General features: G+C 45.6%; 1 protein-coding gene across 5 annotated transcripts in view; it reads right to left on the reverse strand.

The window, feature by feature from the left end:
• Positions 1-23,895, reverse strand: part of COL4A5 (collagen type IV alpha 5 chain) — a 151,489-nt gene that overhangs the window by 98,482 nt on the left and 29,112 nt on the right. For all 5 annotated transcript variants that reach the window (XM_030575410.1, XM_030575406.1, XM_030575408.1 and 2 more), the window contains exon 2: positions 956-1,015. In XM_030575410.1, the coding sequence (XP_030431270.1) occupies positions 956-1,015 (60 nt within the window). The remainder of the gene's footprint in view (positions 1-955; positions 1,016-23,895) is intronic.

Consider the following 23,895-nt stretch of genomic DNA (forward strand, 5'->3'; position numbering starts at 1 on the left):
TGTGCGCCCTCCAACCCCAAATGGGTTACATTTAGAGACGAACAAAGTATATAGCAATGACAGAGTAGGTTGTACTGTTGGGGAATGGTAGTACGCAGTAGAACCTCAGAGTAACAAACACCTTGGGAATGGAGGTTGTTTGTAACTCTGAAATGTTTGTAACTGAACAAAACATTATGGTTCTTTCAAAAGTTCACAACTGAACATTGACTTAATAAAACTTTGAAACTTTACTATGCAGAAGGAAAATGCTGATTTCCCTTTAGTTTTAGTTGTTTACGTTTAACACAGTACTGTATTTGCTTTTTTTTGGTTTCTGCTGCTGCCTGATTGCGTACTTCTGGTTCCAAATGAGGTGTGAGGTTGACAGGTCAGTTTGTAATTCTGATGTTCATAATTCTGAGGCTCTATTGCAGGGGTCGGCAACCTCTGGCATGCAGCTCACCAGGGTAAGCACCCTGGTGGGCCGGGCCAGTATGTTTACCTGATGCGTAGGCAGGTTTGGCCGATCGCGGCTCCCACTGGCTGCGGTTTGCCTTCCCAGGCCAATGGTGGTGGTGAGAAACTGTGGCCAGCACATCCCTTGCCACTTCCCATTGCCCCATTGGCCTGGGATGATGAACTGCGGCCAGTGGGAGCCACAGTCCGCCCAACCTGCCAACGCGGCAGATAAACAAACTGGCCCAGCTCGCCAGGGTGCTTACTGTGGCGAGCCGTGTGCCAGAGGTTGCCGACCCCTGATCTAGGCCAACCTGTAAAAATATTGTGTGTGAAGGAACCAATTACCACCAAAAAAATGCCCAGAAGTACAGAATACCCACAACACTGTACAGTACATTAAGTTAGTAAAACACGTCTTTTTTAAAGATTTAAATCCCAACTTCGTAAGTCCTGAACAATTCAATTGTTTCAGAAGCTATTTTCAATTGATGAAAAATGTAAGCAGAGTGTTTACCTTTTCGCCTTTTACTCCACTACAGTCACATTTGGATCCTGATGCACATCCATGGCAAGCCTTAAGAGAAATAAAAGGATATTAGACGCTTTTAATTGCAGATTGAATGCTACTCCTATGCAAAAGTGCACTAAATATTTTTAAAATGCCTTAAAAATACTAGTTTTACAATCCTTACAAGTCATGTAGCCTGCATGCATGAGCTCAAACTGGATATAGTTTATAAAAGTTTTGAAGCAGACGAGCTTTATACATCATGCCCAAGGAGGTACCCTATATTGTAAAACTTAGGCATTCAATGACCCCAGCCTGGGGAAACTCTGAGCATGTTTCTAATCTAAAAGTTATTTCACTAGTAAAGTACTAACATAGCTTTCCTGGCCAGGCTCCAGATCCAGGAAAAACATTTCAGTAAGGGCTCCAGCCACTAGATGGCACTTTTTGAACAGTATTTATACAGCTGAGACCAAACCTTAACAGGTTGGATTTATCAGAAGACTAATGGAAGGTACTTATTATATGATGAATTCCACCTCTACAGCCCAGTTACCACCAGAACTACAAAAACTTAACACCAGACTATCCCCATCAACTTTGTATCCAAGAGCATGACAAAGTAGGCTACAATGGGTCATTCTAGCATAAAGGGGAGAGAGAGATTTGCACATATCAGAGCAAGAGCAACTGGTGATAAAAAAAATCCAAGCCAGATCACACTATTACATCACATTCACTTCATTTCTAACCTATTCTCTTTCAACATCTGTTACAGAACTCCAGAGTTCTTTCAAAGATATGACTAGACTGACTGGCATATGGGTTCTTTAATTCCCCCTACCCCACCCCTCCCACACAGCTGGAGCTCAGTAGCTGAAGTGTTCTGTAGCATGGTATCTCTATACTGATATGTAGCGATTGTTAAGCTTTTTTACAGTTAATCACAAGCAACAACACTAGAATGGTCACAATTTGGAATAGTTTGACTTGTTCTAGACAAGTACAGCACATGCTTTAAACTTTTCAATATTAAGACTTTTCAATAACATTTTATATCCTGCTTACTGTATTTTCTACTCCATGTCTCTGATGAGGTGTGTTTTAGCCCATGAAAACTTATGCCCAAATAAATTTGTAAGTCTCTAAGCTGCCGCAAGGACTCTTATTTTATACAAAGCAAGTTTCAGTCAAATAGGCACAGTCCTTTGCATGTCAGACCTTCGGTATGCCATGCTTGAACTATTTTTCCTTATCAGAGCCTCTCTAAGACATGACCCATCACCTACCTGGCACTGGGAACGTACTGGCTCATAGCCTAAACAGATTATTAAGCATCAGACTGAAAAACAGAACTTCATTCACCTGCAGCTATGCTAATCTGGAATGGTGTTAATTGTTGCAGTTAGACAACTGATGTTTTGTCAGCTGTCACAATTCTAGTACAACTGCCTTAAGTCACTGAGACATACCCCGAGTTCTCCACTCATCTGTTTTAAGTAGTTCCTGTATTTGGAACTCTAAAAGCAGGAGTCGACCTCTGGCATGCGGCTCGCCAGGGTAAGCACCCTGGGGGGCCAGGCCAGTTTGTTTACCCGCTGTGTCCGCAGGTTCAGCTGATCACGGCTCCCACTGGTCGCGGTTCGCTGCTCCAGGCCAACGGAGGCGGTGAGAAGCGTCGCGGGCCGAGGGATGTGCTGGCAGTGGCTTCCTGCCACCCCCATTGGGCAGTGGGAGCCACGATCGGCTGAACCTGTGGATGCGGAGGGTAAACAAACTGGCCTGGCCCGCCAGGGTGCTTACCCTGGTGAGCCGCGTGCCAGAGGTTGCCAACCCCTGTCTTAAAGACTCAAACCCTTTGATCAGTAAAAACTGAGTAAAACAGGTTCAAGCTCACTGATTAGCTAGGATCACATCATGCAGTTTAATATCCTAAGGGCCAGGAATTCTATTCAACAGTTGACTAGAAGATTGACTGTAAATTTGTTTTAAAAAGTAGTTTTAAGATTAATTCCACTATCAATATATATATTTTTTTTTTACAGGATTAAGATTAGTTACATGTGACATTACTGTCCCCCACCACAATACAGGCCCTAAAAAGCAAGGAAATTTCAAGTCATGGAATATCTAACTGTGCTGTAATGCCCACAGAGCAGATTTCCAGTGACAAACTCCATAAAACAACATGGAACTTTCTGCTGCCTCCAACCGAGAAGGAAACCCTGCACATCAATTTCCCTCGAAATATAATGGAACACAATTCCAACCTCAGCAACAGTAGCAAACCTTTATTGCTGTCAGATGCATGCTGGTTTAGTGCATACAAGAAGCATGAAATTATAATTAAGGTTTTGCATTATAATACAAGTGCTAGGTTTTGGTTTGGGGTTGGGGCAAGGGAGAGAAGAATGTCGCACTTAATCAACTTCAGTCCCTTTCAAAACACAGTTTGTCCATGGAATTTCCTGGGTTTTTAAATGGCAAGTGCAGGAGTGTTACAGGGGGAAGACATGAAAGGGAATACTTGGATTTCCTCATGACCCATAGGGATATGAGAAGAACAGAGATGTTTAGGCTAGGAGAAAAACTGGCAGTGGTAGGATGGAACCTGGTGAGTATCTCTACCCCTTCTCAGGCCTGACTTACACTAGACTATTAAGTCGGTTTAATGACAATGCTTAGATATTTGAAAAATCCACAGCCCAAGCAGTGTTGTTAAGCAGACCTAACCCCCAGAATTCTTCCATCAACCTAGGTACCTCCTCTTGGGGAGGTGGAGGATCTATGCCAACAGGAGAATCTTTCACACCAGTGAAGGTGGTGTCTATGCTGAAGTGCTACAGAGCCCCAGTTGCACCACTGCAGTTTTTTTAAGTGTGGACATACCTTTACTCCACCTCTATGAATAAGACAGTGGAAGGAAGTAAACTGCACCTTACCAATGCTAGAGACATCCCAAAATGATTTCAGTATGTAAAATATGCAGAGCAAGCTAGATCGAAAGTTGACTGAACTTCAAGTAGCTTTGGAGCAAGCCCATGTTTTCAATACAGGTTCTTGCTAATTGGCATCGAAGCCAGTTCTTGCAAAAGGCAGACATAATATTGCCAGTATTCAGCAGTAGGAACCAGGATAGCAAGAGAGAAAAAAAAATACATCCTTTCCTGTAATGTGATTTATTAGAACAAATCTCTATTAAGGTGTACTACATCAAACTGCCCTTAAAGCAGAGCTAAAAGGTCTCCCCCCACCCCATCTGCTTTTTTGTAAGGTGGGGCGATAAACATTCAACAAATAAACTTTTGATCAAAATTAAGGAATTCTTCATTTCTGCCTTTGACTGCACTCAAGAGCCTTTGCTATGCTAAGGCTGGACTCCTTCCATTTTGAGCAAGACCCTTTCTTAGCCTGTTTGATAAAAACAAGGAGTGTCCAGGCTGGACCATTCTTCTGAAGGGCACAGAGAGTTCTGAATGCCTGGCTCAAAAGCTTTATCTGAGGTGAATGCAATCTTCAGCAATTTCAGAGTAAGAGAAGGAAGCTGGAAGACACCTCTATCCTTCAGTCAGGAAAAAAAAAACGTTTTAGATGGTAGTACAATCAGATGTCAGTCATTTCAGACTAAAAGTCTTGGTATGAATTATTCATTCAGTGTATCAGGAGAGATTTCCCCAGTAATCTCTCATTTATCTTCCTGTTTATAGGTTATTCTAATCCCCAAGTTGAGTAGAGCTAGAATTTGGCAGGTAGTTCAGGGGAAAAGACAGAAGTCTCACAGTTTGGCTTGGGTGATAACCAACAAGTCAGATACTGAACAAAAAGCAAAGGAGACCCATTTCATCTGCAAATGGGTTGTTTGTTTAGGTTATTTTGGTAATATTAAAGTCACTTCTAAATAGAAAAAGTGTGCACAAGAAGGTGGCTGCTGAAATATAACAACAGGAGATATACCTATCTCCTAGAGCTAGAAAGGACCTTGAAAGGTCATTGAGTCCAGCCCCCTGCCTTCACTAGCAGGACCATGTACTGATTTTTGCCCTAGATTCCTAAGTGGCCCCCTCAAGACTTGAACTCACAACCCTGGATTTAGTAGGGCAATGCTCAAACCACTGAGCAACCCCCCCCCCGGGTTAGTTTACTTACTTACTCACTCTCTTTTTTTTTTTTTTTTTGCCAGACACCTGCTAACCAGAAGATTAAAGCTACAAGCCAGAAGCTGAAGAGTTTTGGTATCACAAGTTTACTGTTAATGTGTGTCATTGAAGTAATAGAAAATGCAAGCCCTGTGCAAAGCACAATTATGCCTGGAATTTCTCCTCCTCTGCAACAGTGATAATTTCTTATTCAAATCTTCAAACAAGCTTCAGGACCACTGTTACAACACAAGCAAGCTCTCAACATCAGAGTTTCCATGCGTGGGGAAACAAAGGTCAGCATGGTAAAAGTCAGTCTTCTGCATGGCTACAGCCTTCAACTTGCCCTAGTAGATAACTGCTGAAGGGAAAAGCATCAATATTAGTGAGAAATAATGCAGTGAAAGGCGTTGAATTCTCAGGCCTGTAAAATGAATTAAAAAAACCAAACACGCTATATAGCACCTTTCAGCAGAGGGTGTCAGAGCATTGCACAGACATTTATCAGGCCTCATTAAACCCCAGTGAAATAGTTATTCCTCTTTTTTACAGGTGGGGAAACTGAGGCAAAGAGATTTGCTCAGTATTACACAGCAAGTCAGTGATATTGGGAACAGAACCCAGGAGCCTTTGTTCCCAGTCAGGCTGCTCTAGTCACAAGATCACATTCTGTGCACCATAAGAGCTGCAGCAGGGACAGCATCAATCTAAGAAAATGGAGAAGATTGTAGGACTGTGACTTGACCTGAAGGATCTACCCTGGAGAAGAGAGTTTGTTCTCCAGGCCCACTCACTTTTACCCTTTGAGACTGGAGGAGGGAAGGGGGTGAGGGGGGGGGGAGGGAGCAGTATGTTAAAAATATTACAAGAACTGCTTAGTTTCACTGGTTACACATTCCACATGGTTTCTAAAAGGGCCTGTAGGAAAAAACAGCTGAATTGGTGTGTTTACTATCCCTGCTATGACTCTTAGACAGCAAAACATGATCAAGGGCTCTAAGTAATGTATTGGAGGTGAGCTAATCCTTTCACTGGGCTTTCCTGACAGCTTCTACCCTACTGAGCCACTGTGTCAGCTCCTTTAATTAGTGCAGGGGTTGGCAACCTACGGCATGCGTGCCAAAATGTGGCACGTGAGCCGATTTTTGATGGCACGCGGCGTGGACTGAGCCGCTCAACCCGCTGCCACTCTGGGGTTTCCACTGCCGGCGGTCCCCCTGACAGTTCCACTCAACCCCTGCTGCGGCCTGGGTGAAGGAACCCCAGGCTGACAGCAGGCTGAGACCCCACTCAGCAGGAGCCACGGGCACAAACCCCAGAGCGGCGGCGGGCTGAGCTACTCAGTCGCTACTCTGGGGTTCCGGCTGCTGGCCCCTTGCCAGCCAGGTCCCCCCCACCCCCCGCTGCAACCCCACTCACCTTGCTTCTGGTCGGAGTTCCAGCGCAGGCCCCCGGCCAGACAGGGTCCAGGCCTCTGGCCCATCTCAGCCCTACCAGCCACCAGCTCCACTCACCTCAGCTACTGATCTGGGGTTCCAGCCATTGACCTGCCAGCTGGGGTCGGGATCTCCAGCCTTGCTCAGCCTGGAGTCCCACCAGACCACCCTGGGCTCTGCTCCTGGACTTGGATCAGTGCTCTGCAGCCTCCTTGCTGTGGCCCACTGTCCCCAGCTTGGGATAGTGAGGGTTGCACACAAGGCAAGAGGGGGTGCACCTCAGCACCCCCCCTTCTTAAAATTGCTTATATCAGACCACACTGCATTTGCCCTTGTGCCTGGCTTCTATCGCCATTCCTTTCCCCCTGCCTACTGAGAGTTGAAGGGAACATTTGACAAAATGGCAGCTCCAAAGAAAGCGAAGCTAGATGTCGATAATTTCAGCCTGCTTGGACAGACGCATTTGGATTTATTGAAAAGAAGGATCATGCTATTTGTGCTTCCTGTTATGAAAGTGTTGTTTGTTGCACATCAAGTGTTAGACGACATTTTAAAACAAAGCAAGAGAAAACCTCTTCATGAAGCAGACAAGACTGAATCAAAGAGGCAGCAGCAGCCTATGAGAAGCAAAGCAGTGTTTTTAAAAGCTTAAGTGTACGTTAAAAAAAAAAAATCAAGCTACAGAAGGAAGTTACTAGATTGCACAGTGCACTGCAAAAAATGGAAAGCTGTTTACAGATGTGGAATATATAACAAGTTTTTCCTCAGCAGTTGAGAGATTTTGTTCAATGATTTGCCAAATAAAAGATACAATCAGATCTAGAACAAAAGAACTGCCCATCTCTGCCAGAACAGTTGAGAGACGTGCAAGTGAAATGGCAGAAAACATTAAGGAAAAGCAGATGACTGCATTTAAAGACACAACAGTGTTTAGTGTTGCAGTTGATGAGAGCGTGGATATAAATGATGTTCCACGTTTGGCAGTTGTTGCAAGATATTGTACTTCCGTTGAAATTCAAGAGGAACTCTGTTGCCTAAAACCCTTGCATGGCATAACAAAGGGGGAAGATATATTGGAAAGTTTTGTAAGCCATTTTGAAGAATGGAGGAGTTGACATCAGAAAAATATTGTGTGACAATAGATGGTGCGCCTGCCATGGTCAAAACAGAAGGGATTTCTAAAGTTACTTGAAGATCAAATTGGCCGTCTGACAGTCAAATTTTACTGTATCATCCATCAAGAAAACCTGTATGCTAAAATTTCTAATTCATAGCTTAAATAATGTAATGAATTGTGAATTTCCTTTGTGCTCAATCTCCTTTGACTCACAATTTCAAGTACTGCTAGAAAAGATGGACAGTGCATATAACGACATCCCACTTCACAGCAACATTCAGTGGCTAAGTCTTAGCAAGGTTTTGGTGCGCTTTTAAATTGTTTTGACGCAATCTAGGCCTTTTTGTCAGAAAAAGAACAAAACTACCCCGAACTGGATGATGACAAATGGCTGTGTAAGCTATTTCTAACTGATATCACCGGTCACCTAAATGAACTCAACCTCTGTCTCCAGGGTGCAAGGCAAACAGTTCTGGATCTTTATGAAGCCTGGAAAGCATTTGTTGTGAAACTAGCAGTTTTTTACAGGGATATTCAAACTTCTACTTTCCGCTACTTCCCACTCAGACAAGAGCTATCGACATGTTGCACTGTCAATGTCGATGCGATTGGAAAGTACATGCAAGAACTGGAATCAGAATTTTCTGACAGATTTCAAGATTTCCAGCCATTTGGCCCAATGCTTTCTTTTCTAATTAAACCTGAAAAGTTCAACGAAAGCGACTTGGGTTTGTCTGTATTTCAGTGGATGGGTGTTGAAGATTTCAAAATGCAACTCATTCAGTTAAAACGCTCAGAATCATGGACACCAAAGTTTGTGAATCCGTGGAGCACACTTGAAGCTACCAAGAGAGATCATGGGGCTTCTATTCTGACCTGCCGGACGTCCCTGCCAGTAAAATTTAACTGTTTGAAGAAAATTGAGTTTGCAATGCTTTCAGCATTTGGATCCACATACCTGTGTGAACAAGTATTTTCACACATGAAATCTGTCCTCTGTCCCTCTTGGAGCCGGTTAACAACTGAACACTCAGAAGCCTGTGTGCAGCTTAAAGTGTCCAAATACGTGCCAGACATTGGAAAACTCAGCAAGGAAAAGCAAGAGCAAGGTTCACACTAAACTGAAAAGATTTTAAATAAAGCTTCTGAAACATTTAAAACCTTGTTTACTTTACATACAATAGTAGTTTGGTTATATATTATAAACTTAGACAGACCTTCTAAAAAACATTAAAATGTATTACTGGCATGCGAAGTCTTAAATTAGAGTGTATAAATTCAGACTCGGCACACCACTTCTGAAAGGTTGCCGACCCCTGCATTTGTGTATACAAGAAGGATTGGTATTGGTTTTCTGGTCAAAGGATAATACTTGTAGGACATGCTCAATCCTGTGTGTCCTAAGTAGGGCCTAGAAGCCTGTTTTATGCCACAGATATCAGTCTTAAGAGTGTTAGGAAACATGATTAAAACTAATGAAATACATATTTTGATTCAGAGCCACTTTCTGCTCTCAGTAACAGACTTCACTGGAGTCATACTAGCATAATCGAAGGCATAACGTCGCCCTCTGTGTCTGCTTTTGTGGCAACAAGTATGCTACTATGATGTAGGTTCCAACAGAGGTTCTGTCCAGCAAAGCCCAGGGACACTGTGGTGCTTGGCCTCCCCAACTGGCAGCTGTCTGCCCAAAGGAGCCTGGGACTGTGATGAGGCACTGCACAAGACCCAGAGGGCCCTACAGGAATCAGGCCACCCAACTAAGTGCACTAGAGCGACCATGCCCCAAACCGAACAGACGCTGGTAGAAAATAGACCAGGGCAGCAAATTCAGACTCCCTGCTGGGAGGGCTGCCCCTGTTCAGGGGCTGAAAAAACACGGGGCCCTGGGCTGGGACCCACTGGAGAGGAAGGGACTGAGTCCCCCTACTGCCCGACCCCCTGCCTTAAAGACTGAGACCCTGCAACCAAGGCAGGAGCTAGAGACCATGTGCTCTAGCCACTAGGCCATCCGGCCCTCCAGGCTGCCCATTACAGTTGGACTTAAACTGGCATGTAGTCAGAGAGTTGTTGCAGTTGTGGGCCCAATTCAGTTGAGCATATCCTTATCTCATAAGGACCCTGGCTCACAGGGCTTGCAAGTGATAACACCCCTAACTCAGTTCAAAGGTTAAGTATCTGGACTTCTATCCAAAATGTATTTGTATTATCATAGCACCTAGGATCTCTACTCATGGACCAGGGCCCCGTTGTGCTAGGCACTGCACAAACATAGAACAAAGACAGTCCGTGCCCCAAAGAGCATACAGTCTAAGTATAAAGACAAGATACTGTAGACATGACTTACTACTAAATACAGACTCAAGTTAAGAGCCCCTTTGCAGCAGTTAAGGGTCTCTTGGTTTGGTAGGTAAAATACACAACACTAAACGTGTATTTGTGCTCCTCAGAATTCTAAGTCCCTAAATGCAGAGAACAGGGATTTCTTTCCCCCCTCCCCCACTTGGACTGTGGCAAGTACAAGAGTGTTTAAAACACAAACTTCCTCCATGAGCTGCAGGTCACACAACATTATCCAGAGCCTACACAGCAATGTTTGCTAGCCACAAGTGGTAATATGGAACCACTATTCTTACCTTGAGTCCACGGTGTTGGGATGGTACTGAATTGGTTAGGCCTTACTGAATGAAGGGTGTGAGCACAACTTGACATGACTTAAACACGGTTGAAAAACTGCAGAGGATTCTGGGAGCAGGGCCCCTTTAAGCAGAAGCAGATTTGATAAAGGACTGGCAAAGCCTGCATGTATGATCGATATTGAACCTACTGGTTGGCAAATATGGGCCCATACAAAAGTAAATACCACACGCATAAAGTTCCAGCATGGAGCACAGGCTGACCTGGTTATAGAGACCCAGCAAGCACACCACAAGGGAGGCTGAAGTGAGAGATTGATAAGGGAGTGAATGTGGGGTAATGTTCAGTTGGCTTCACTCCGCACTCTCCTCCTAAAGTATTAATTCAGTAAAAATTAGTAGCTATACGCCCACTGGGCATGCTTTTAAGACATGTGACTCCTTTGAGGAAAACAAGTATAAAAATCAAGCAAATTAAAATTACTGTGGGGGTATTCCTTAATTTAAAGAAGCAATGCTGCTAGACAGAGTAGCCAAAACTCTGCTATGTGGGCTCGAGTAGGACTGTGAGCCAGAGGGGTCTCCAGGCAGCCAAGGCCTTGCCTCAAGGGAATCCAAGACAGACCAGAGGGCCAAGGAGATCAGCCCTGAAGAGAAGAGGTCATCCACAGAATTGGTAATCACCTTCTCTATTTGCCAAGCAGGAACTATGTGAGGCTAGCACAGTGCCTGTTTGTGTATGTTTGTGAAAGAGGCTCACCAAGAGAAATGTATAGCTCTTAATGTATATTTCTTTAATGTCTAACATAGGAGTTATGTGCTTAATGTAATCCTTTACCGCTTGTGAGATTCCTTCTCAAATAAACTGCAGTGTATGCAAGTTAATTACTGTGGACCTTTTTCACTGGTATGACAGTAATCTGCTCCACTGGAGCCATTGAAGATCCATTCAGGGGTAGTACCCCCTTGGTGCCAACACAGGGCAGCATAGCACCTCCATAAAGACAATAGCTTGTGATAACTGACAAGATTAGGTTTGACACAGGAAATTGTTGTTTGTTGAGTACGAACAACTGTGCTAGATGCAAGAGGGGGTGGGGAGAGTGTTACAGGGCTGTTATTGAGGAACCAGATTCTGAGTAGTGACTTCAGTGAAGTGATTCCAGTTTTACAATGACAACTAATATCAGAATCTGGGCAAAGGCATTTACAGTCTAAGTGATGCATTAGCCATACAGCCCAAATATTAAGACAGAGGTCCAACTCACTACTTTAGAAATGGGCTATAGCTGCCCATACCTCTAAATGCAGGGAACTTTCTTTAAAGTTTTTGGGATCAGAGAAGTGGAAAAAATACTGCACTACTATTCAGATTTAAGACAGCACTTGGGGAAGGTGGAGAATTAAAAAAAAAATATATAAATAAAAAAATCAGGTATTCCCTTGTACAGAGTATCGAGGAAAAAAGCATGCAATTACAGAGCTTGAGACACTTCTAAAGGGCTTCATTTAGACAAAGAGAAAAGATGCAGCTGTTTAGACAGCCTCTGCTTATGTAAAAGGCAGAATATTTATGTCAATTGGTGAATTGTGACAGACCTGTACTTAAAAAGAGATGCTCTGCTCCTTCTAATCTCTATGCTAAATAGGATAAGATGTTATCCTGTGCAGATTGAATGGAATGACTAGGGAAAACTCTAGCAAGGATGCTTGTAAGATTTGCATCCATTTATTTCCATCCTTCCTTAACTTCTTCCTGTCTAGTACTATATAGCGTTATTTTTACCATGAAAGCAGTTATCTTGGGGATTCTCTGGGTTCAGGGCCACTCCTCCCCATTTTAACATATTCTATCAACATATTGATCTGGGCTGCGAATCAAGTAACTTGCATGTTTTTAGTTTGGGCTCAATCCCAAAACCCTTTGAAGCACATGAATGATCCAGAAGCAGCAAAAGATCAAGGAACAGCCAAGAACTGAAAGTTCTAGAGTCACTGGCTCTTTTGCAATGTACGGTTCCTTAACACATCTGCATCTGTTGCCCTCTCCAGGGCAGTGAAGGGCCACCCTGCACTTTAGTCAGAGTGAGATATGCTCTAATGCTAATATGCATGTGCTGGCTTCATATACAGACTGCAGCCCAGCAGGGAGCAAGATAACCATTTGACTCCTCTACACTATAAACACAGGTGACAGCAAGGAAAGCACACTGCAGCAAGGTGACAAAATAAACAAAACACCTTGGAAATTTTAAACTAAGTGGGAGGAATTATTGGAGTGATCTGGCTTACAACCCCAAAATCTGATCTCAGGAGCATTGCCCAAATCTGAGCCATATTCCAGAGTAGGAGGGAGAAAGGAGTGGAGAGGGGAAAAACCAATTAACAGGCAGGACTATGCAGACTTCCCCACTCTCCCTAGTGTCTATGAATAATACACTAGGATGCCAGCGTGTTCCGTCAATATTTGCAAAAAACACAGAACTAAGGCTTTCTAACAACCTCATGAACATTTGTTCAAACACATAGGATCAATGGTTCATTTTTTTCTTTTTGGGCTAGGACACATTCTCTTCATTCATTAAACTGGTTCTATGACATTAGTTCCTGATACTCTCCTTCTCACATATAAAAAAAAGTTTTAAGGGCTCTTATCTATACATCACGCACATTTACTGTCTCTGTTGACTTAAGTTCTATTACGGAGATCCACATAAGGGCAAAACCATTCATGCTGTTCAGAACAAGATTTTCTGATACTTTAGATTAAAATAAAAAAAAAATAATTTCCTCAAGGCATTCATGCTTACATGTTATTTCACTGCTTACTCCAGGTTTAGAAATACATCTCTCCAGGCCATCAATTAGCATTCTTATCTGAGAAAGATTAGTTCTGTTTTTAAAAACAGAACTGGTCAGATACGACAGGCCATAAACTCTGTGTGGGGGTTTTTTTGTTTGTTTATTTTTTAGAACAAAGCTTTTATAAAAAGCCAATATTAGAAGGTGTTACTCTGAATGTAAAATGAATAGAGTATTTCAGGTTTAGTATTCTCATTGCAATGTTTGCAAACATTATAGCACTGGTTGTTTTCAATTGTAAGATGTGCCAGGCAGTAAAATTGAACATAAGCAGAAGTAAACCTGACCACTTTGGAGTACAATGACAGCTTAAATCTTAGACTTTGGTGGGACAAGGAACTGCAGCAGAAATATAAATATCAAGCCACTCAAATGGGGGTGTTTAAATACCACAACAAAATTCAGAGAAGAGGAGTGTTTAATCAGAGGACACCCATGCTTTAGAGGTCCTACATTTTATGGCTGTCAGACTGGGAGACATTTGGTAGATCATTAAACTTTTTAACACTGGTGCTAGACCAAATGGACTAAAACTCCTTGGCTAGCGAACAGGCTAAGTTTATAGCCTTTGTAATCACGTGACTGGCTATCAGCAACAGCCAGCCAGCCTAGCTATAGTGCCCTGTGGTTATAGCTCTGGGAATTTCTCTGCTCACAAGAGTCCATAATACAAAGGTTGGTCACTGGTCTGTTATCCCAAAATAAATGGGACAGGGTCTCTTCCCCTTACAAAAAAAAGGAGGTGAGGAAGGGTCATTGGGAGGGGGGAAGTTTGTTACTCCATTCTGGGACTCAGCCCCTTCATTATTAAGTTGAAGTTTAGACAATGGGCTGAAGTCTACAGTGATTAACATCCTGTGCAATTCCACTGGCTTCTACCAGGACTGCATGTGGTATTCACCCACAATTTTGCCTAGTAACCACTGCAGTTACAGTAACTCCTTGCTTAACATTGTAGTTATGTTCCTGAAAAATGCGACTTCAAGCGAAATGTTAAGCAAATCCAATTTCCTTGTAAGAATTAACGTAAATGGAGAAATTTTTTTCACTAGACAAATTACACACAATACATTTTAAACAATTTAATACTGTTCACAACTATGATGATTGTGAAGCTTGGTTGGTGAAGTTAAGGGGTAGAAGAGGGAGGGATATTTCCCAGGGAATGCCTTGCTGCTAAATGGACTAGCACTCCGCCGAGCCCTCAAGGTTTGAACACATTAACAACAATGAAGCCTCTCATCAAGGCAGAACAAACAGGAGGGAGGGGAGACAGCATAGCAGACAGAGACACACACTGTGTGTGAGGGAGAGAGATGCACACTGCCCCTTTCAGTAAGTTGACCCACTCTTAAGTGCGTTTTTTTTTAAAGTGGATCTGGAAGTTGAGACAGCAGCTGTTGCCTCAAGCATGCTCTCTCTCTCTCTGTCCATGTCCCCTCCCTGCTCTATATGGAGATGGGGTAAGTAGGGGGCAGAAGCAGGGGGAGGGGACACCCTGACACTAGCCCCGCCTTCCTTCTCCACCTGCACAGCCAGCAGGAGTCCCTGGGAGTAGCTCCAAGGCAGAGGGCAGGAGCAGCGCATGGCAGTGTGGGAGGGACAGCTGAACTGCCAGCAACTGATAGCCTGCTGCGCAGCTGCAGCACAAAGAAACTTAGGGGAGCGGGGAGTCGATAGGGGGGCTGCCGGTCCACCCTGGTTCCAAGCCCCCACCAGCTACCTGCAACGGGCTGCTCTTCCTGCAAGCAGTGGACAAAGAGGTGGCTGCCAAATGACATTAGAAGGGAGCATTGCACAACTTTAAACGAGCACATTCCCTAATTGATCAGCATGCTATGTAACAACGAAACAATGTTAACCGGAATGACTAAGTGAGGAGTTACTGTACTTCGAGGTAAGCAGCAACAGTGTTCTCACTGACTAGTTGGCAGTTCAAATGTACTGGATGACCAAGATCGTAAATTTATAATGTTATATAAAAACAATTAACTGTTTACACCCCTGTGATGGGGTTTATCAGCCCTGCACTGGTACAGCTGGGGTTAACCCTTCTCTCTTAGCTGAGGAGACCACACACACACACACCCGGCTCTGCTGGGCATGCTCCAGCTGGAAGCAGGATATAAAAGCCAGCAGAGCAGCTCTGTCTGGGCAGGGAAGGAGGTGTGTTGCCAGCTCCTGAGGGAGGACCAACTGCACTCCAAGATGCGAACACCAGCTGGTCGGAGACTGACCCCAACACAGCAACCTGGAATGTCGCGGAGAGGGGACAGACCAGAGAATCCCAGAGATTGAGAACCCCAGAGACTTGGGTAGGAAGTAACCCAAGGAAGTTTTGCGAGGAAACAGTTACAGAACAGGACCAAGGCTTAGTGTGTTTCGGTTGGAGCCCTGCCGAGCTGATGGAAGGCAACCCTCCCAATCGATAGGGCTCTGGGTTGGAACCTGGTAAGTCTGGGTCCCCCTATCCTGGCCACCACCCTTCCCAGGGTGGTGGCCCCACTCACCAGTATTATAGACTGGGCAGTAGGTCGCACTGCCCCAAGAGCAAGGTCTGTAGCACCAACTGTCTGCTGGGCCTCACTGCCCTGATTATTGTATTAGGCTGTATTGCTCCGAGGGCAAGAGCTGTATTATTGATTCTGGACACTAGGGTGCACTGCCTCCGCAGCAGGGGCTGTAGTACTGACTTTGGCCACTAGGCAAGACTGCCCTGATAACAGGAGCTGTATCACTGACTCCTGCTGTCAGGCTGAGCTGCCCTGATCACAAGGGTTGTCGGACTAAAGCCACAAGGCCATACAGCCCTGAGACTGGGGGAAGCTTACAGATGCAACCGCAGGGCTGGAATGTCCACACCCCTGCCCCCCAAAGGCAGATGGATATATCAGGCCTGCAATTACTGGAAGAGAATGTGGGCATTGATCATGACCTGATAGAAGGAACCAAACCTGACAGATGGAGCCTGAAAAGCTTCTCAAGTGGCTGCTAAAGAGCCAGCAGCAATAGCAGGTGCAGCTGCTCCAGCAGCTTGCCCCCCAAGCTACACTTTCAGATGGCACAGCAGCAGGAGGAGTAGCAACAGCTGATGTGGGAGTTGGCCACCCAGCAACAGGCGCAGCAGGAACAGCTAGTTCAACAGATGGGATTGTTGTTGTGATCCCCTACAAGCCCTTCCCTTACTCTGGCAGGGTCGGAGTCTAGGAGTGGCCTGATGGGTATCCCGGCACACCTGATGAAGATGGGATCCGGTGACAACCCGGAGGCGTTCCTTCTGACTTGAGAGGGTTGCCACGGCCACCCGAACACTGCACCACGCTCCTAGCTCTTTACTTAACTGGCCTCGTGCAGACCGCGTACCAGAACCTCGACCCTCAGGAGGTGCTAGAATATTCTAAGACAGGGATCTCAAACTCGAGCCACATAAGGATTAGTACATTGGCCTGAGGGCCGCATCACTGAAACCTTCCATGAGACCCGCCACTGCTCCCCTGCCTCTTCCCACCCCTTCTCCAAAGTCCCCACCTCAACTCTTCCCCCTCCCTGCCCCTATTCCAACCCCCTTCCCAAATCCCCACCCTGGCCCTGCCTCTTCTCCGCCTCCTTCCCCACTTCTGCATCCCCACTCCTCTCCCCTGGAAAGTCTTAAGCATGGGAAAGCACTGGGAGGTAGGCAGAGGAGCGGGGACATGGTGCGCTGGGGGGGGGGAGAAGGAGGAGCAGGGGAGAGGGGAACTTGGCAGGCTGCAGGAAATAACCCTGCGGGCTGCATGTTTGAGACTCCTGTTCTAAGGTGAAGGCAGCCATCCTGGACCAAAACAGGCATCAACCCAGAAACACACCAACAGTGACTAACCCATGACTGGTACCCACCAGGGGCCAGCCCCAGAGCTGTGGCACAGCGAATCTGGGAGTATTGGTGGTGGTGGCTGGAAATGGATCACTGGACGGGGGTCCAAGTGACTGAAGCTGGGGCCCTGGAACAATTTACCCAGATCCTGCCTGCCATGGGGGGGTGGGAAGAGGGGTGGGTGCAACAGCATTGTCCAGCAACCCTTGCCAAAGTGGTCTCCCTGACAGAGGGCTACATGGCTGCTGAGGGAGTGGACTGGTCGAGCCATAAATCAGGGGCCCGGGAGAGCGAGACCAGCCACCGGGTTGGAGACCTTGCAAGGCCAAAAGGGGGAGTCCTCACCCCATGGCAAGCTGCTGGTGCCCACAACAGTGACCTGTGCAAGGGACCCCATCAGGGCAACCCCCACCTGGGGCAAAGATAGCCCAGTCCATCCCACCCACAGGGGGAAAAAATCGTGACTCGTGTTATGAGTGTGGACAGGCAGGGCGCTTCTAGAGAGAGTTTAGATGGCCGGACACTGTACCCATAGGCACCGACTCTGTGGGTGCTCTGGGGCTGAAGCACCCATGGGGAAAAATTGGTGGGTGCTCAGCACCCATTGGCAGCTCCTCATCCAGCTCACCTCTGCCTCCTCCCCTGAGCGTGCTGACTCTTTCCCCCTAGCTCCCAGCGCTTGCACTGCGAAACAGAGGTTTTACATAGCTGGAGGGGGTGGGGGGGGAAAGAGGGAGAACACAGCACACTTGCTGAAGAGGTGAGGCCAGGGCAGGGATTTGGAGAAGGGATACAATAGGGGCAGGAAAGAGGCAGAGACTTTCAGGAAGGGGTTGGAATGGGGGGGGCCATGAGCCCCCACCAGCACTGGGGAAAGTTGGCACTTATGACTGCACCCTGAAGAGGGAGCCGGGTAAGATCTTGGTTTCTGTTTGGGTGGATAGGATGCCAACAATGGCCCTGGTGGACTCAGGAAGCAGCTAAACCACCATCCGTGCTGGCCTGGTCAAGACTACTTGCCTGGCCGGAGCACCCAAATGGCTGTAATGCATTCATGGCAATGTGAAGCCATACACAACTGTCTGGGTAGAACTTGAAGCCGCCCATCAGGAAGGGCTGTGCCTAGTTGGGATGGCCCCGAAGCTAGCCTACCCAGTAGTCTTGAGGCACAACTGGCAGGATTTTGCTGGTCCTGAGTACAGCACACACCCCTCAGGAACTAGGGGGGCACACCCCATGAGAAGGGGTTGCTGGGCCTTCCAAGACAGAAGGGTCATCGGTAAACCCTGAGACACCAAAGGCAGGCCGCTCCCTGACTGAAGTCCCAATGATGGGAGGACAAGGATGGTTGGACATTGACAGGGACTTCCTAGAAGAGCAAAGGGGAGACCCAACTGTCAGCCAGGCCTAGGAGCAGGCAGCGGGCTCCACCTAGAAGGAGGATCAACCTCAGCGCCTTCCCCAAGGACCCCAGTTTGAGATCCGCAATGGCTTTTGCTACCAGTTGGTAGACAAAGGAAGAAGACCTGTGCCAAGCGCTGGTCCCACGGCAGTTTCAGCAAGGCTTGCTCTGTCTGGCCCACTTGGTACCTTGGGCCAGGCACGTGGGTAGGGAGAAAAAGCTGCAGCAGGTGGCCCAAAGATTCATTTGGTGTAGTAAACGCTAAGAAGTGTGGAACTACTGCGCCTCTAGCCCCGAGTGTCAGAAGGCCAGCCCGAAGGGGATACTGAGGACCCCCTTGTGCCCTTGCCTGTGGTTGGGATCCCCTTCGAGCATATTGGCCTGGACTTAGTGGGGCCCCTGGAGAAGAGCCTGGGCCACAAGAACATCCTCATCGTAGTGGACTATGCAACACAGTACCCGAAGGCTGTACCCCACGGGCTGCCACTGCCCCAGCTATCGCTAATGAACTACTGTAGATCTTCCCCAGAGCTGGACTACCATGCAAGATACAAACAGACCAGGGAACTAACGTAACATCCAGGTTGATGGCAGAACTATGCCATTTGTTAAATATCCATGCCCCTCAAAATCTCGGTCTTTTACCCCCAGATGTGTGAGTTGGTGGAGTGATTTAATGAGACCATGAAGTCAGTGCTGAGGAAGTTTGTGGAGGACGATCCCTGGCACTTGGACAAGTTTCTCCCTGCTCTCCTCTTTGCCAGGCAAGGAGGTTCCACAGGCCTCCACTAGGTTTTCCCCATTTGAACTCTTCTAGGGGAGGCAGCCCAGGGGAATCCTAAACCTCCTGAGAGAGAGATGGGAAGAACAGGAAAGCCGGGCCAGGGAGTCTGTCCAGCACATACTATGGTTGCGGGAACAGCTCCAGGAGCTGGGTACCATGGTGCAGGAGAACCTGTTAGGAGGCCCAACGCGCTCAAGAGAACCAGTACAACAGGGGAACGAAGATGAGGACCTTTGTGCCCAGAGACTGGTAACAACAACAGGACCCCTCTTCGGAGTCAAAGCTGCTGGCCAATGGCAGCGTCCCTTTGAGGTGACAGTCGATGGGCCCTCCCTGTCTATCAGATAAGGCTGTTGGGGTATCGGAGAGATGCATGGGTCTACCATGCAAACCTCCTCAAGGCCTAGAAGGAACAGGAGGGCCTGATGATCACCTTGCACCCCTGGAGCCCAAGTTGGGGCCGCTGGCTGACGAACCTGCTGAGCCAGGGCCAGTGACTCTTGCTGTTCAGGATCAAGCTCCTGGCCAATAACAGCTACGGTGGCTAGTATCTGCCTTCCCCATTGTCTTGTTGTCCTGGCCAGGGAAAACAGTGATGTGATGAGCCATGGTCACTATCATCCCCAACCAGAAGGTGAGAGAGAGAGAGAGAGAGAGAACGAACCACTGCCTGCTCCCCAAGAAGATATGGGGGATTGTGCAGAAGGAACTAGAGATGATGCTAGCCTTGGGAGCTGTTGAGGAGTCCAGGAGTGAGTGGCAGAGCCCCACAGTACTGGTCCCCAAGCCTGATGGAGCAGTCAGGCTCTGCATTGACTTCAGAAAGGTGAATGCCATCTCCTGGTTTGATGCATACCCCATACCCTGGGTAGATGAACTGCTTAAGCGGCTGGGTGACACGGAATTTATCTCCGCCTTAGACCTAACCAAGGGATATTGGCAGATGCCTTTGACACCAGCCTCCTAGGAGAAGACAGCCTTTCCTACACCATTGGCCTCTACCAATTTACCATGATGCCTTTTGGTTTGAATGGGGCCAGAGACACCTTCCAGCATCTCACAGACCAAATATTGAGTCCCCATAATTCATACGCCGCTGCGTACATCTACGATATTGTCATCGATAGCACCGGCTGGGAGGAACATCTCCAACACATTGCCACCGTGGTGCAAAACTGGCCTCTCAAAAATATTTTCCCAGCAGAGCCGTAACTAGGGATTTTTGTGCCCAAGGCAAGTGACGAGGCGATACGTCTGGCTCTTTTGCGGCGAGTTCCTCTTGGAGGGAAGGACCTGCTGCCGAATTACTGCTGTTCTTCAGTGGCTTGTCCTTCCCTCCAGGAGGGACTGGGTGACCCGCCGCCGAATTTCCGCCAAAGAGCCGGATGTGCCACCCCTCTCTCTTGCCGACGACTGTCGGCAATTCAGCGGCAGGTCTCTCAGTCCCTCTCAGAGGGAAGGACTTGCTGCCGAATTGCTGCTGAAGGAGAAATTTTCTGCGCCCCTCACCTTCCATGCCCGAGGCAAGTGTCTTGCTCGCCTTGCCCTTGTTACGGCCCTGTTTCCCAGCATGCCTTTCTGGATACTGGGCCATTAAATTTGGCAGGGTTGACTAGGTGCAGCCCTGAAGCGACCATTTTGCAGTTACCTGCTGCTAGTAAGTACTCTCTTGGTACGTATTCTTCCCCCCCAAGATTCCTCTTTTTACTCTTAAGGAAAAACTAGGGAGTTGACCAAGCTCAGCTACAGTAAAATGGTTCAAAAGCCACATTCATTCCAAAATACTGGAGAAAAAGGTGCAGCACCACACCTGTGGATGGTAGAAACAGATACTCAACGATGTGAGGAATTCATTACCTGGTGTAGAATTTTTTTTAAAATGCCATTCCCTATAGGAAAGTGAGTGCTGTTATCTAGAAAGAGCTTTCATCATGGAAAGTCAGATGATAAATATTTATAACTCAGTCTTCATTTCCAAGGAAAGGGGGGGGGAGAAAAAAAAAAGACTAAATTTAGTCTAAATTCATTCCTGAGAGTCTGAGCAGGCACAAATTGGCACCATCACCAAAATAAATTCATGCATATACTCACACACATCAGCTTGCCAAGATCTGTGTAACTGAACACCTGCACAGTTAACTGGGTAAGGATTTACTACTCATCCAGGTCAAACATTTCATATAAATTTATCTTTATTAAGCTAGAATTTTTCTACCTGCCTGGGCATGAATAAACCAAAAGTCTAAGGTTTTGTTAAGCTCTGACAAGCTGAAAAAATGCTGCTAATACAGTTGTAATATAGGATTTCACACTCGTACTCTTCAGGCTTCAGAAGTGTACTAGTCTGCACTTCTTACAAGTCCCGGATTTACAAACAGCATAATTCAGTCTTTGCAGTATAAATATAAGCCATCACAATTTTGTAACTCAAGTCAGTCATTCTGTAAATTTTAACTTCTCTTTTTACAAATACATGTTACAAGTAAGTGACCTATGGCCTCATTTCCCCCCTTTAATATTAAGTTTCCCTCAACGTACGCAAACACCAAGGTATATTCAAGAAAAGAAAGCCTGAGGTGATCTAAAAACATATGAAAAAGTATAGCGTGATCAATAAAGTTATTTTAATCTCTGTTTTATAGTTCTTCACACCTTGCATCACTGTCTTGCCATTAACCTCTGTGGTCACAAAACAAGGCTTCATCATTAACTCTTCAAATCAACAGTACATATTAGTCAAGAGAATTTCTTCAAATAAGTTATCTTAAGAGGTTAAATTACATGGCAGAGGTTCTATTACACATTTGAGCACCATCTTTCTTTGAAGTCTGCACAAAGCCAGATCTGTTCAGACTTGCAGAGGAAGTTTTCACAACACTAGCGGAGACCGTTCTGCTTTACATTCTCTCATTCCATAGATGCAACAAGGAGGGAGACAGGTTAAAAAAAATCCAGGGACATGTTTGATTGCTTGATACAGCAGAGCTGCATGGGGGGGTGGGGAGGGAGAGAGAGAGAGGAAGACAGAGGAGTTAAATAGGGACAATCTGAGGTTTGAGGCAATACTTTTAGGCACTTTGATTTAAACACTTGTAAAATGGTTTCCTATGTCATTCCTTGTTGATTTTAGGTCACCACATATAACATGAAACCTAACCATAAAAACCACTAAACTGTGCTGCCACAGAGAATTTAAAACATGCTCTTTCAATATACTTGCAAGCATGCACAGAGACTCCTTTTTAAGAAACAACCAGATTAAAAGATTACCCAGATAATATAAAATATTTGGTTGCAGATTTATGTAATGGTTGCACATTTCAAGGTATAATTGGAAGTGGCTGAATCTCAGCACAACCACTGCCATAATAAAACACGCATTTTCTAAATATGTATGTTGAGAATACTGTGCCACAAGAAACATGGAAATTCAAAGTGACAACTCGTCTCTCAAATTACCGCCATAACAGCCACCATCAATTCAGGCCAGTATGGGTAGATGAAACAATACTGTATTTAAAAAGCAAAACAGTCTAATAAGTAAAATAGTCTTTTTTATAAGTTTAAGACACTGGCTTTCGCAAATATGTGCTTCTGGTTTAAGTTGTACTTTCAGAAGTCCAACTCCATAACAGGAGAATTTTAAATCTGTAAATGTACAGACCGTATCCAAAGTAGATCTTCATTAAACAATGCCCTAGCTAGCAATCTAACTAGCTATCCTCAGATCAGTGGATTATTTGGTATAAGTGAAAGAGAAGGGAGCAAGAATTAGAGCTGAGAACATAGTGCAGACATGCCCAAGAAAGCTGTCAGAGGCTGTGAGGGAACCAAGACAAAAGGACTGATAAGAGCTCCAAACAGGTTTAAGAGCAGTTTGTTTTTCTTGGGGTAGAGAAGGGAGACTGGTTGCACCTGATCAGCCTCTTTGAATAAGCAATTAAATGCCAAAATAAAACAGACCACCACAACACTTAAGAGATTTGGGATACTAGTTACTTGGATTTTTCCCATGGTAGTAGCCAAAAAAACTTTCATTTATTTCTATATTATGCATAATTGCATAGTATTATATCTGATGTACTGATCAGGATACATTTGGTCTTCAATAGGCATCTAAATACATGTTGTTAAAGGTTTCTTTATGCTTTTTGGCTTTCTCTGCATGGTTAAATAGATTGAGACACAGCTGATGGCCTAACCACCAACTTTGTTGGCTGGTTTTTCAGCTTTGATGTTGCAGGTTGATGGACACTTACAAAGCTTCTCATTGTCAGAAGCTCACACCACATTATTCTAATTTAAACTGTCGGGAGGTTCAAATCACGAGGACAGAATTTAATGTCCAACCCTCTCCATAAGCAATTCGGTCAAACTTTGAATTTTTATATAAACTTCTAAAGGGGAAATTTCAAGATCACCTTTAACTGTGCTTTTTTCCCCTCTGAACTCTATATTAGTGATTTAAACAAAAATACGAAAGCAGGACAGACACAATCTCCTTATTCATACCTGGAAAAGAGACACATTGTGTCCAACTTTTTAAATGGTTGTAAAAATGTATTCATCTCCTGAAATGAACTTATTTCTGCTCATCAATCCATTATTCTCATTGATCATTTGCATATAGATGGGGGGATGCTTTGAGCATGAGCAGGATCAAGGCCCCCCCATTGTGCTAGATGCTAGGAGACATCCCCGCCCAAGAAAGCTTACTGTC

The sequence above is a fragment of the Gopherus evgoodei genome, chromosome 9, assembly GCF_007399415.2.
Source record: "Gopherus evgoodei ecotype Sinaloan lineage chromosome 9, rGopEvg1_v1.p, whole genome shotgun sequence".
In the NCBI taxonomy this organism is placed as follows: Eukaryota; Metazoa; Chordata; order Testudines; family Testudinidae; genus Gopherus; species Gopherus evgoodei.